The 11,989-nt window shown below is 65.3% G+C and overlaps 1 protein-coding gene across 1 annotated transcript; it reads left to right on the top strand.

Annotated features, from left to right (window-relative positions):
• Nucleotides 1-277: 277 nt before the first annotated feature.
• Nucleotides 278-10,695, top strand: LOC309685459 (uncharacterized protein; the record flags this gene model as incomplete). Its single annotated transcript, XM_082501223.1, has 6 exons — nt 278-418; nt 3,094-3,228; nt 7,520-7,570; nt 7,682-7,731; nt 7,819-7,878; nt 10,480-10,695. Coding segments are annotated over 6 exons (653 nt in total), but the record flags the coding sequence as incomplete, so codon positions are not given.
• Nucleotides 10,696-11,989: the final 1,294 nt, after the last annotated feature.

Below are 11,989 nucleotides of genomic sequence, written 5' to 3' on the forward strand. Positions count from 1 at the left end.
CCTTTTTGGCGGGAAAATCCCCTTTTTGGCGGGAAAATCCCCTTTTTGGCGGGAAAATCCCCTTTTTTGGGGGGCCCCCCCCTTTTATATGCAACATCCCTTTTTTTGGGGGGGGGGGGGGGGGGGACTGACCTCCCCAATATCCGAATGCCCTTTGAAGGGGGGGGGGGGGGGTTGGTCAGAGGGGGGTTGGGGGGTACCCCTCCCCCTCCCCCCCCTCCCCCCTCCCTGGAGGGTGGGGGAGGGGCTGTGCTGAGAGCTCCCCCCCCCCCCGCAGCGGGTGGGCTGCGGCTCCTGCTCCGCCTGTCGCATTCCCGCCGACTGCGGCATCTGCAGCGCCTGCGCCCGCCCGCCCCCCCCCGCCCCCCGCCCGCCCCCCAAGTGCCTCCTGCGCCGCTGCCTCCGCATCGTCAAAAAGGTAACGGCGCCCTCCAGCCCCCCCCTCCCCCCATTGGCACCCTGACCCCCCCCCAATATCACCCTGACCCCCCCCCACGGCACCCTGACCCCCCCCACGGCACCCTGACCCCCCCCCAGAGCACCCTGACCCCCCCCACGGCACCCTGACCCCCCAATGTCACTCTGACCCCCCCCATGGCACCCTGACCCCCCCCCACGGCACCTAGACCCCCCAATGTCACCCTGACCCCCCCCCACAGCACCCTGACCCCCCCCACGGCACCCAGACCCCCCAATGTCACCCTGACCCCCCCCCACGGCACCCAGACCCCCCCCAGAGCACCCAGACCCCCCCCCAGAGCACCCTGACACCCCCCCACGGCACCCAGACCCCCCAATGTCACCCTGACCCCCCCCCAGAGCACCCTGACCCCCCAATGTCACCCTGACCCCCCCCCACGGTACCCTGACCCCACCGTGGCACCCTGACCCCCCCAACATCACTCTGACCCCCCACCCACGGCACCCTGACCCCACCCACGGCACCCTGACCCCCCCTACGGCACCCAGACCCCCCAGTGTCACCCTGACCCCCCCCCCACGGCACCCTGACCCCCCCGCCAGAGCACTCTAACCCCCCCCCAGAGCACCCTGACCCCACCGTGGCACCCTGACCCCCCCCCACGGCACCCAGACCCCCCCAATCTCACCCTGACCCCCCCCAACATCACCCTGCCCCCCCCCGTGGCACCCTGACCCCCCCCAGGGCACCCTGACATGTGTCAGCACGTGTGTTTGCGTGTTATCACGTGTTAGCGCGTGTCGGGGCGTGTTCTCCCCCCAGGGCCCGCCCTTCGCCTCCTCCCTCTGCCCCCTCTGCCCCCCGTGTCCCCTCTATCCCCCATTCCTCTGTCTGATGCTGTGTGTTATCGCATGTTATCACATGTCATCGCGTGTTGTGGCGTGTTATCACGTGTCGGGGCGTGTTCTCCCCCCAGGGCCCGCCCTGCGCCTCCTCCCTCTGCCCCCTCTGCCCCCCATGTCCCTTCTATCCCCCATTCCTCTGTCTGATGCTGCGTGTGGCTGCGTGTTATCACATGTTATCACATGTCGTCGTGTGTTGTGGCGTGTTCTCACATGTCGGGGCGTGTTCTCCCCCCCCAGGGCCCGCCCTGCGCCTCCCCCCTCTGCCCCCTCTGCCCCCTGTGTCCCCTCTATCCCCCATTTCTCTGTCTGATGCTGCGTGTGGCTGCGTGTTATCACATGTTATCACATGTCATCACATGTTGTGGCGTGTTATCACGTGTCGGGGCGTGTTCTCCCCCCAGGGCCCACCCTGCGCCTCCTCCCTCTTCCCCCTCTGCCCCCCGTATCCCCTCCCCCCCCCCCCCCCCATCCGAGGCCGCGCGTGTACTTTCGCGTCGGGGCGTGTCGGGGCGTGTTCTCACGTGTCGGGGCGTGTTCTCCCCCCCAGGGCCTGGGCTGCAGCTCCTCCCTCTTCCCCCTCTGCCCCCCATGTCCCTTCTATCCCCCATTTCTCTGTCTGATGCTGCGTGTGGCTGCGTGTTATCACATGTCATTGCGTGTTGTGGCGTGTTATCGCATGTTGGGGCGTGTTCTCCCCCTGGGGCCCACCCTGCGCCATCCCCCTCTGCCCCCCGTGTCCCTTCTATCCCCCATTTCTCTGTCTGATGCTGCGCGTGGCTGCGTGTTATCACATGTTATCACATGTCATCACATGTTGTGGCGTGTTATCACATGTTGGTGCGCGTTCTCCCCCCAGGGCCCGCCCTGCGCCTCCTCCCTCTGCCCCCTCTGCCCCCCGTATCCCCTCTATCCCCCCCCCCCATCCGAGGCTGCGTGTGGCTGCATGTTATTGCGTGTTATCACATGTCATGGTGTGTTGTGGTGTGTTATTACATGTCAGGGCGTGTTCTCCCCCCAGGGCCCACCCTGCGCCTTCCCCCTCTGCCCCCCGTGTCCCCTCTATCCCCCATTTCTCTGTCTGATGCTGCGCGTGGCTGCGTGTTATCGCGTGTTATCACATGTCATCGCGTGTTGTGGCGTGTTCCCCCAGGACCCACCCTGCACCTCCTCCCCATTGCCCCCTCTGCCCCCCGTATCCCCTCTACCCCCCCCACCCCCATCCGAGGCCGTGCGTGTACTTTTGCGTCATGGCGTGTTGTGGCGTGTTCTCACGTGTCGGGGCGTGTTCTCCCCCCCCCCAGGGCCTGGGCTGCGGCTCCTCCCTCTTCCCCCTCTGCCCCCCATGTCCCTTCTATCCCCCATTTCTCTGTCTGATGCTGCGTGTGGCTGCGTGTTATCACATGTCATTGCGTGTTGTGGCATGTTATCGCATGTTGGGGCGTGTTCTCCCCCTGGGGCCCACCCTGCACCTCCTCCCTCTGCCCCCTGTGTCCCTTCTATCCCTCATTACTCTGTCTGATGCTGCGCGTGGCTGCATGTTATTGCATGTTATCACATGTCATCACATGTTGTGGCGTGTTATCACGTGTCGGGGCGTGTTCTCCCCCCAGGGCCCGCCCTGCGCCTCCTCCCTCTTCCCCCTCTGCCCCCCGTATCCCCTCTCCCCCCCCCCCCCCCATCCGAGGCCGCGCGTGTACTTTCGCGTCGGGGCGTGTCGGGGCGTGTTCTCACGTGTCGGGGCGTGTTCTCCCCCCCTCCCCCCCCCAGGGCCTGGGCTGCGGCTCCTGCCGGGGCTGCCTGAGCACGGAGGACTGCGGCAGCTGCTGCATCTGCCTGCGCCGCCTCCAGCCGGGCCTCAAGCGCCAGTGGCGCTGCCTGCGCCGCCGCTGCCTGCGCCCCAAGGTGGGCCCCTCCCAGTCTCCCCAGTCCCCTCCCAGTTACCCCTCCCCCCCCCCCTTCCAGTCCCCTTAGGGCTCTGCGTCTCACTCCCCCCCCCCCCCCCCCAGTGCCACCACCAACCTCCCCCCCCCCCGATGTCCCCACATGTGTGTTGTTGTGTGTCGTCCCCCCCCCCCCGTTGCACCTCCCAGTGTCCTCCCAGTTGGCCCAGTCTGTCCCTCCCAGTGCCCCCCCCCCGGTCCTTGTGTGTCGTCCCCCTCCCCCGCTGTCCACCAGTTGTCCCCATGGCCCTCCCAGTTCCCCCCCTAGTTGCCTCCCCCCCCCCGATGCCCCCATATCCCCATGTGTGTCCCCCCCAGTATCCCCCAGTCCTCCCAGTGCCCCCCATATCCCTGTGTGTCCCCCAGTATCTCCCAGTGCCCCCCCATATCCCCATGTGTGTCCCCCAGTCCCCCCAGTTCCCCCTCCCAGTACTCCCCCCATATCCCCGTGTGTGTCCCAGTCCCCCCAGTTCCCCCTCCCAGTGCCCCCCATATCCCTGTGTGTCCCCCCCAGTGTCCCCCAGTCTCCCCAGTCCCCTCCCAGTTCCCCCTCCCCCCCCCCTTCCAGTCCCCTTAGGGCTCTGCGTCTCACTCCCCCCCCCTCCCAGTGCCACCACCAACCCCCCCCCCCCCGATGTCCCCACATGTGTGTGTGTTGTGTGTCGTCCCCCCCCCCCCCGTTGCACCTCCCAGTGTCCTCCCAGTTGGCCCAGTCTGTCCCTCCCAGTGCCCCCCCCCCCCCAGTCCTTGTGTGTCGTCCCCCCCCCCCACTGTCCACCAGTTGTCCCCACGGCCCTCCCAGTTCCCCCCCCCCCCATGCCCCCATATCCCCGTGTGTCCCCTCCAGTATCCCCCAGTCCTCCCAGTTTGCCCTCCCAGTGCCCCCCATATCCCTGTGTGTCCCCCAGTGCCCCCCATATCCCTGTGTGTCCCCCAGTATCCCCCAGTGCCCCCCCATATCCCTCTGTGTCCCCCCCAGTGTCCCGCAGTCCCCCCAGTTCCCCCTCCCAGTACTCCCCCCATATCCCCGTGTGTGTCCCAGTCCCCCCAGTTCCCCCTCCCAGTGCCCCCCATATCCCTGTGTGTCCCCCAGTGTCCCCCAGTCTCCCCAGTCCCCTCCCAGTTACCCCCCCCCCCCCCCTTCCAGTCCCCTTAGGGCTCTGCGTCTCACTCCCCCCCCCCCCCTCCCAGTGCCACCACCAACCCCCCCCCCCCGATGTCCCCACACGTGTGTGTTGTCCCCCCCCCCCCCCGTTGCACCTCCCAGTGTCCTCCCAGTTGGCCCAGTCTGTCCCTCCCAGTGCCCCCCCCCCGGTCCTTGTGTGTCGTCCCCCCCCCCCGCTGTCCACCAGTTGTCCCCACGGCCCTCCCAGTTCCCCCCCCCCCCCCCCCAATGCGCCCATATCCCCGTGTCCCCCCTCCAGTATCCCCCAGTCCTCCCAGTTCCCCCTCCCAGTGCCCCCCCATATCCCCATGTGTGTCCCCCAGTATCCCCCAGTGCCCCCCCATATCCCCGTGTGTCCCCCCGAGTATCCCCCAGTCCTCCCAGTTCCCCCTCCCAGTGCCCCCCCATATCCCCGTGTGTGTGTCCCAGTCCCCCCAGTGCCCCCCATATCCCTGTGTGTGTCCCCCAGTGTCCCCCAGTCTCCCCAGTCCCCTCCCAGTTACCCCTCCCCCCCCCCTTCCAGTCCCCTTAGGGCTCTGCGTCCCTCTCCCCCCCCCTCCCCTCCCAGTGCCACCACCAACCCCCCCCCCCCCCCGATGTCCCCACATGTGTGTGTGGTGTGTGTCGTCCCCCCCCCCCGTTGCACCTCCCAGTGTCCTCCCAGTTGGCCCAGTCTGTCCCTCCCAGTGCCCCCCCCCCCCCAGTCCTTGTGTGTCGTCCCCCCCCCCCCGCTGTCCACCAGTTGTCCCCATGGCCCTCCCAGTTCCCCCCCCCCCCCCCGATGCCCCCATATCCCCATGTGTCCACCCCAGTATCCCCCAGTCCTCCCAGTTTGCCCTCCCAGTGCCCCCCATATCCCTGTGTGTCCCCCAGTTCCCCCTCCCAGTACCCCCCATATCCCTGTGTGTCCCCCCCAGTGTCCCCCCAGTCTCCCCAGTCCCCTCCCAGTGCCACCACCAACCCCCCCCCGATGTCCCCACACGTGTGTGTGTTGTGTCCCGTCCCCCCCCCCCCCCGTTGCACCTCCCAGTGTCCTCCCAGTTGGCCCAGTCTGTCCCTCCCAGTGCCTCCCCCCCCCCCCCCAGTCCTTGTGTGTGTTCCCAACCCCCCACTGTCCACCAGTTGTCCCCACGGCCCTCCCAGTTCCCCCCCCCCCCCAATGCGCCCATATCCCCGTGTCCCCCCTCCAGTATCCCCCAGTCCTCCCAGTTTGCCCTCCCAGTGCCCCCCCCATATCCCTGTGTGTCCCCCAGTGCCCCCCCATATCCCTGTGTGTCCCCCAGTATCCCCCAGTGCCCCCCCATATCCCTCTGTGTCCCCCCCAGTGTCCCCCAGTCCCCCCAGTTCCCCCTCCCACTACTCCCCCCATATCCCCCTGTGTGTCCCAGTCCCCCCAGTATCCCCCTCCCAGTGCCCCCCCATATGCCCGTGTGTCCCCCCCAGTGTCCCCCAGTCTCCCCAGTCCCCTCCCAGTTACCCCCCCCCCCCCCTTCCAGTCCCCTTAGGGCTCTGCGTCTCACTCCCCCCCCCCCCCCCCCCAGTGCCACCACCAACCCCCCCCCCGATGTCCCCACATGTGTGTGTGGTGTGTGTCGTCCCCCCCCCCCCGTTGCACCTCCCAGTGTCCTCCCAGTTGGCCCAGTCTGTCCCTCCCAGTGCCCCCCTATATCCCCATGTGTGTCCCCCAGTGTCCCCAGTGCTCCCTCCCAGTGCCCCCCCATATCCCTGTGTGTCCCCCCTAGTGTCCCCAGTTCCCCCTCCCAGTACTCCCCCCCATACCCCCATATCCCCGTGTGTGTGTCCCAGTCCCCCCAGTTCCCCCTCCCAGTACCCCCCATATCCCTGTGTGTCCCCCCCAGTGCCCCCCAGTCTCCCCAGTCCCCTCCCAGTTCCCCCCCCTTCCAGTCCCCTTAGGGCTCTGCGTCTCACTCCCCCCCCCCCCCCCCAGTGCCACCACCAACCCCCCCCGATGTCCCCACACGTGTGTGTTGTCGTCGTCGTCCCCCCCCCCCACCTCCCAGTGTCCTCCCAGTTGGCCCAGTCTGTCCCTCCCAGTGCCCCCCCCCCCCCCCCCAGTCCTTGTGTGTGTCCGTCCCCCCCACTGTCCACCAGTTGTCCCCATGGCCCTCCCAGTTCCCCTCCTAGTTGGCTCCCCCCCCACCAATGCCCCCATATCCCCGTGTGTCCCCCCGAGTATCCCCCAGTCCTCCCAGTTCCTCCTCCCAGTGCCCCCCCGTGTGTCCCCCCCTAGTGTCCCCCAGTCCTCCCAGTTCCCCCTCCCAGTGCCCCCCCATATCCCCATGTGTGTCCCCCAGTGTCCCCAGTGCTCCCTCCCAGTGCCCCCCCGTATCCCCCAGTCCCCCCAGTTCCTCCTCCCAGTGCCCCCCATATCCCTGTGTGTCCCCCCTAGTGTCACCCAGTCCCCCCAGTATCCCCTCCCAGTACTCCCCCCATATCCCCCTGTGTGTCCCAGTCCCCCCAGTGCCCCCCCACATCCCTGTGTGTCCCCCCCAATATCCCCCAGTCCTCCCAGTTCCCCCTCCCAGTGCCCACCCACATCCCTGTGTGTCCCCCAGTATCCCCCAGTTCTCCCAGTTCCCCCTCCCAGTGCCCCCCCATATCCCTGTGTGTCCCCCAGTATCCCCCAGTCCTCCCAGTTCCCCCTCCCAGTGTCCCCCCATATCCCTGTGTGTCCCCCAGTATCTCCCAGTGCCCCCCCATATCCCTGTGTGTCCCCCAGTATCCCCCAGTCCTCCCAGTTCCCCCTCCCAGTGTCCCCCCATATCCCTGTGTGTCCCCCAGTATCTCCCAGTGCCCCCCCATATCCCTGTGTGTCCCCCAGTATCCCCCAGTCCTCCCAGTTCCCCCTCCCAGTGCCCCCCATATCCCTGTGTGTCCCCCAGTATCTCCCCAGTGCCCCCCATACCCCTGTGTGTCCCCCAGTGTCCCCCAGTCCCCCCAGTTCCCCCTCCCAGTGCCTCCCCGTATCCCTGTGTGTCCCCCAGTCCCCCAGTTCCCCCTCCCAGTTCCCCCCCCCATTTTAACCCCCCCTTTTTCTTTTTTTTTTTTTCCTTTTGGGCCCCCGCAGAGGTCGGGGGTGGCCAAGAAGACCACTTACGGCCCCCGAAAACCCACAACCGTGAGTCTCCCCTCCCCCCAAACCCCCCCTAAATCCCCCCAAATCCTCCCGGGAGGGGGAGGGGGGGGAGGGGCCAAACCCTCACCCCCCCTCCCCTCCCCCCCCCCCCAGAAATGGAAACCCCCCTGGAGCCCAGCGCCCCCCCCAGCACCCGCCACAGGGTGAGTGTGTGTCCCCCCACCCCCCCCCCCAAATCTTCCCCTCCCCCCCAACCCCCATTTAACCCCCCCTCCCCCTCCCCCCCCCAGAAGCTGATGAAGGAGAAGAAGAAACCGGGGAGACCCCCCAAACACCCCGGCGGGGGAGGGGTGAGTGCCGCGACCCCCCCCTCAACCCCCCCCCAAAAATCCCCCCGTAACCGCCCCCAAAAAAGCCGTAAAATCCCCCTTAACCCCCCCCCAAATCTCCCTTAAACCCCCCCAAAATCCCCCTTAAACCCCCCAAAAAATCTTCACCCCCCCAAAATCCCCCTTAACCCCCCCAAAAAAACTTCACCCCCCCAAATCCCCCTTAAAACCCCCCAAAAAAAAACTTCACCCCCCCAAAATCCCCCTTAAAACCCCCCAAAAAAACTTCACCCCCCCCAAATCCCCCTTAAAACCCCCCAAAAAAAACTTCACCCCCCAAAATCCCCCTTAAAACCCCCCAAAAAAACTTCACCCCCCCCCAAATCCCCCTTAAAACCCCCAAAAAAACTTCACCCCCCCCAAAATCCCCCTTAAAACCTCCCAAAAACCTTAAACCCCCCCAAAATCCCCCTTAAACCCCCCAAAAAAAACTTCACTCCCCAAAATCCCCCTTAACCCCCCCAAAAAAATCTTCACCCCCCCAAGTCCCCCTTAACCCCCCCAAAAACCTTAAACCCCCCCAAAAATCCCCCTTAAGCCCCTCCAAAAAAACTTAAAAGCCCCTAAAACCCCCCTTAACTCCCCCAAATCCCCCTTAGACCCCCCCAAAAAAATTTAACCGCCCCCAAAAAGCCCTCAAAACCCCCAAAATCCCCCTGAACTCCCCCAAAAAAACCTTAAAAACCCCCAAAATCCCCCTTAACCCCCCCAAAAACCTTCAACCCCCCCCAAAAAAAAAACCTTAACTGCCCCAAAAACCCCTTAAAACCCCCCAAAATCCCCCTTAACTCCCAAAAAAAGCCCTCAAAACCCCCCAAAAAGCCCCAAAACCCCTTAAACTCCCCTCAAAAAGACCCTTAACACACCCCTCCCCCGTAATTTTCTGCTGCGCAGCTATTAGGTGGTCTTCGGGCCGTAATGCCGCCAATAGCGGCGCCTCTACAATGGGGGTTTTAATCTATAAGGGGGGGCGGTACCGTAATGCTCCTAATAGGCACTGTGGTGCCGTAATACTTCTAGTAGGTGGCGCACTGCCTAGTGTTGGGGGCGGGGTGCCGTAGTGCTCCTAATAGCTGCTCCAGCAGCGGGGTTTGGGGCACCTTAATGGGGTTGGGTGCCATAGTGCTCCTAAGAGCCGCTCCCGCACCTAATGTTGGTTTACATACAGTAATAGTGGGGTGCGGGTACCGTAATGCCCCTAATATGGGGGGCGGGGGTTACCGTAATGTCCTTAATATTAGGGCCCAGGTGCCCATAATGCCCCTAATAGTGGGGTTGGGGTACCGTAATACTTCTAAAAGGGGGGTCCCGGCACCAGATCTACTCCTGTAGTGGCGCTGGGCTCCCGTAATGCACCTAATATTAGATCCCAGTTACCGTAATGCCCCTAATAGCTGCCCCAGCCTTAACACGAGGCTTCTATCTACTTACGTAGGGGGGCCCCGCTCCCGTAATGCTCCTAATATTACCCCCCCACAGTTACCGCAACGCTCCTAATAGCCGCCCCCCGCCCTAATAGCTCCCCTCCCCCTCCCATAATGCTCCTAATAGCCCCGCCTCTCCCCATAATGCTGACATTACCCCCCACTGTTACCATAACGTCCCTAATAGCTGCCCCTGCCCTAATAGCCCCACCTCCCCCTCCCATAATGCTCCTAATATGACCTCCCCCACTTACCGTAACGCCCCTAATAGCCCCCCTCCTCCTCCCATAAGGCTCCTAATAGGACCTCCCCCACTTACCGTAAAGCCCCCAATAGCCGCCCCTGCCCTAATAGCCCTCCTCCTCCTCCCATAATGCTCCTAATATGACCTCCCCCACTTACTGTAACGCCCCTAATAGCTGCCCCTGCCCTAATAGCCCCCCTCCCCCTCCCATAATGCTCCTAATATGACCTCCCCCACTTACCGTAACGCCCCCCAATAGCCGCCCCTGCCCTAATAGCCCCCCTCCCCCTCCCGTAATGCTCCTAATAGCCCCATCTCCCCCTCCCATAATGCTAACATTAACCCCCACTTTTACCATAATGTCCTTAATAGCCGCCCCGCCCTAATAGCCCCCCCTCCCTCTCCCGTAATGCTCCTAATATGACCTCCCCCAGTTACTGTAATGCCCCCAATAGCCGCCCCTGCCCTAATAGCCCCCCTCCTCCTCCCATAAGGCTCCTAATAGGACCTCCCCCACTTACCGTAAAGCCCCCAATAGCCGCCCCTGCCCTAATAGCCCATCTCCGCCTCCCATAATGCTCCTAATATGACCTCCCCCACTTACTGTAATGCCCCCAATAGCCGCCCCTGCCCTAATAGCCCCCCCTCCCTCTCCCGTAATGCTCCTAATATGACCTCCCCCAGTTACCGTAATGCCCCTAATAGCTGCCCCTGCCCTAATAGCCCCACCTCCCCCTCCCGTAATGCTCCTAATATGACCTCCCCCACTTACCGTAACGCCCCTAATAGCTGCCCCCGCCCTAACCCGGAGGGGGGTGGGGGGTGGGGGGAAGGAGAAAAAAAGGGGGGGTGGGGGTGGGGTGGGGGGGTGACCCCGCTTGTTTTGGGCGGCAGCGGCGGGGGCGGAGCCGGGGCAGCCGTCGGTGCGGGGCCTGCGAGGCGTGCCTGCGGGCGGCCGACTGCGGCCGCTGCGACTTCTGCCGGGACAAACCCAAATTCGGGGGCCGCAACCTCAAACGCCAAAAGTGCCGCTGGAGGCAGTGCCTGCGCTGCGCCATGGTGGGTGCTCCTCCCAGTAACCCCCCAGTTCCTCCCAGTTCCTCCCAGTAAGCCCTCCCCCCCCCCCCCCCCCACCCGGTAACCGCCCGGCTCCTCCCAGTACCCCTCCCCGGCTCCTCCCAGTACCCCTCCCCGGCTCCTCCCAGTACACCTCCCCAGCTCCTCCCAGTACCCCCCCAGCTCCTCCCAGTACCCCCCCCACCTCCCCAGTACTCCCCCAGCTCCTCCCAGCACCCCCCCAGCTACCCAATAATCTCTCAGCTCCTCCCAGTGCCCCCCCAGCTCCTCCCAGTACCTCCCCAGCTCCTCCCAGTAACCCCCATGCCCTTCCCAGTAACCCCCATGCCCTTCCCAGTAACCCCCAAGCCCTTCCCAGTACCTCCCCAGCTCTTCCCAGTACTCCCCTAGCTCTTCCCAGTACCCCCTAGCTCCTCCCAGTAACCCCCCAGCCCTTCCCAGTACCCCCACAGCTCCTCCCCGTACCCCCACAGCTCTTCCCAGTACTCCCCCAGCTCCTCCCAGTAACCCCCAAGCCCTTCCCAGTAACCCCCCAGTTCCTTCCAGTAACCCCCCAACTCCTCCCAGTACCCCCCCCAAGTCCTCCCAGTACCCCCCCCAGCTCCTCCCAGTACCCCCCAGGCCCCCAATCCCCCCCCCCCAGTAGCTCCCAGTAACCCCTTTTCCTCCCCAGTAACAGTCCCAGTGGGGAAACTGAGGCACATTCACCAGGGGGGGGGTTAACCCTTTACCAACCCCCCAACCGGGGACCAGTTTGGCCCAGTAAGGCCCAGTTTGGGGCTGGGAGGGGGTGGGGGGTGCTCAGAGGTCCCCTTTTTTTTTTGGGGGGGGTGGGGGGAGGGGGGGTGGGGGAGGGGCACCCGGACGCTTCTCTCCGCATCGCTTCGCTTTGGGGGGGGGAGGGGCGGGGGGAGGGGGTGGGGGGAGGGGCAAAAGGGAGGAGGGGAGGGGGGGGGAGGGGGGGGGAGGGGCCGCCTCCGCCTTTTCACTCCCCCTCCCCCTCATCTGAGCCCTCCCCCCCCCCCCCCCCAAACCTGGGGCTGCCCCTCCCCCCACCTGAGGTCTCTCTCCCCCCCCCCCCTTTTTTTGCCCCTCCCCCCCCCTTTTTTTGCCCCTCCCCCCACCTTGTTGCCCCTCCCCCCCCTTTTTTGCCCCTCCCCCCCTTTTTTTGCCCCTCCCCCCACCTTGTTGCCCCTCCCCCCCTTATTTGCCCCTCCCCCCCCCCTCTTTTTGCCCCTCCCCCCCCCCCCCTTTTTGGCGCAGAGGCGGCTGCTGCCGGCGGGGGAGGGGCCCGGGGGGGGGATCCCCCAAAGTCGGGGGGCGCCCC

Source organism: Vanellus vanellus (assembly GCF_965231255.1).
Source record: "Vanellus vanellus genome assembly, contig: HAP1_SCAFFOLD_2341, whole genome shotgun sequence".
NCBI lineage: Eukaryota > Metazoa > Chordata > Aves > Charadriiformes > Charadriidae > Vanellus > Vanellus vanellus.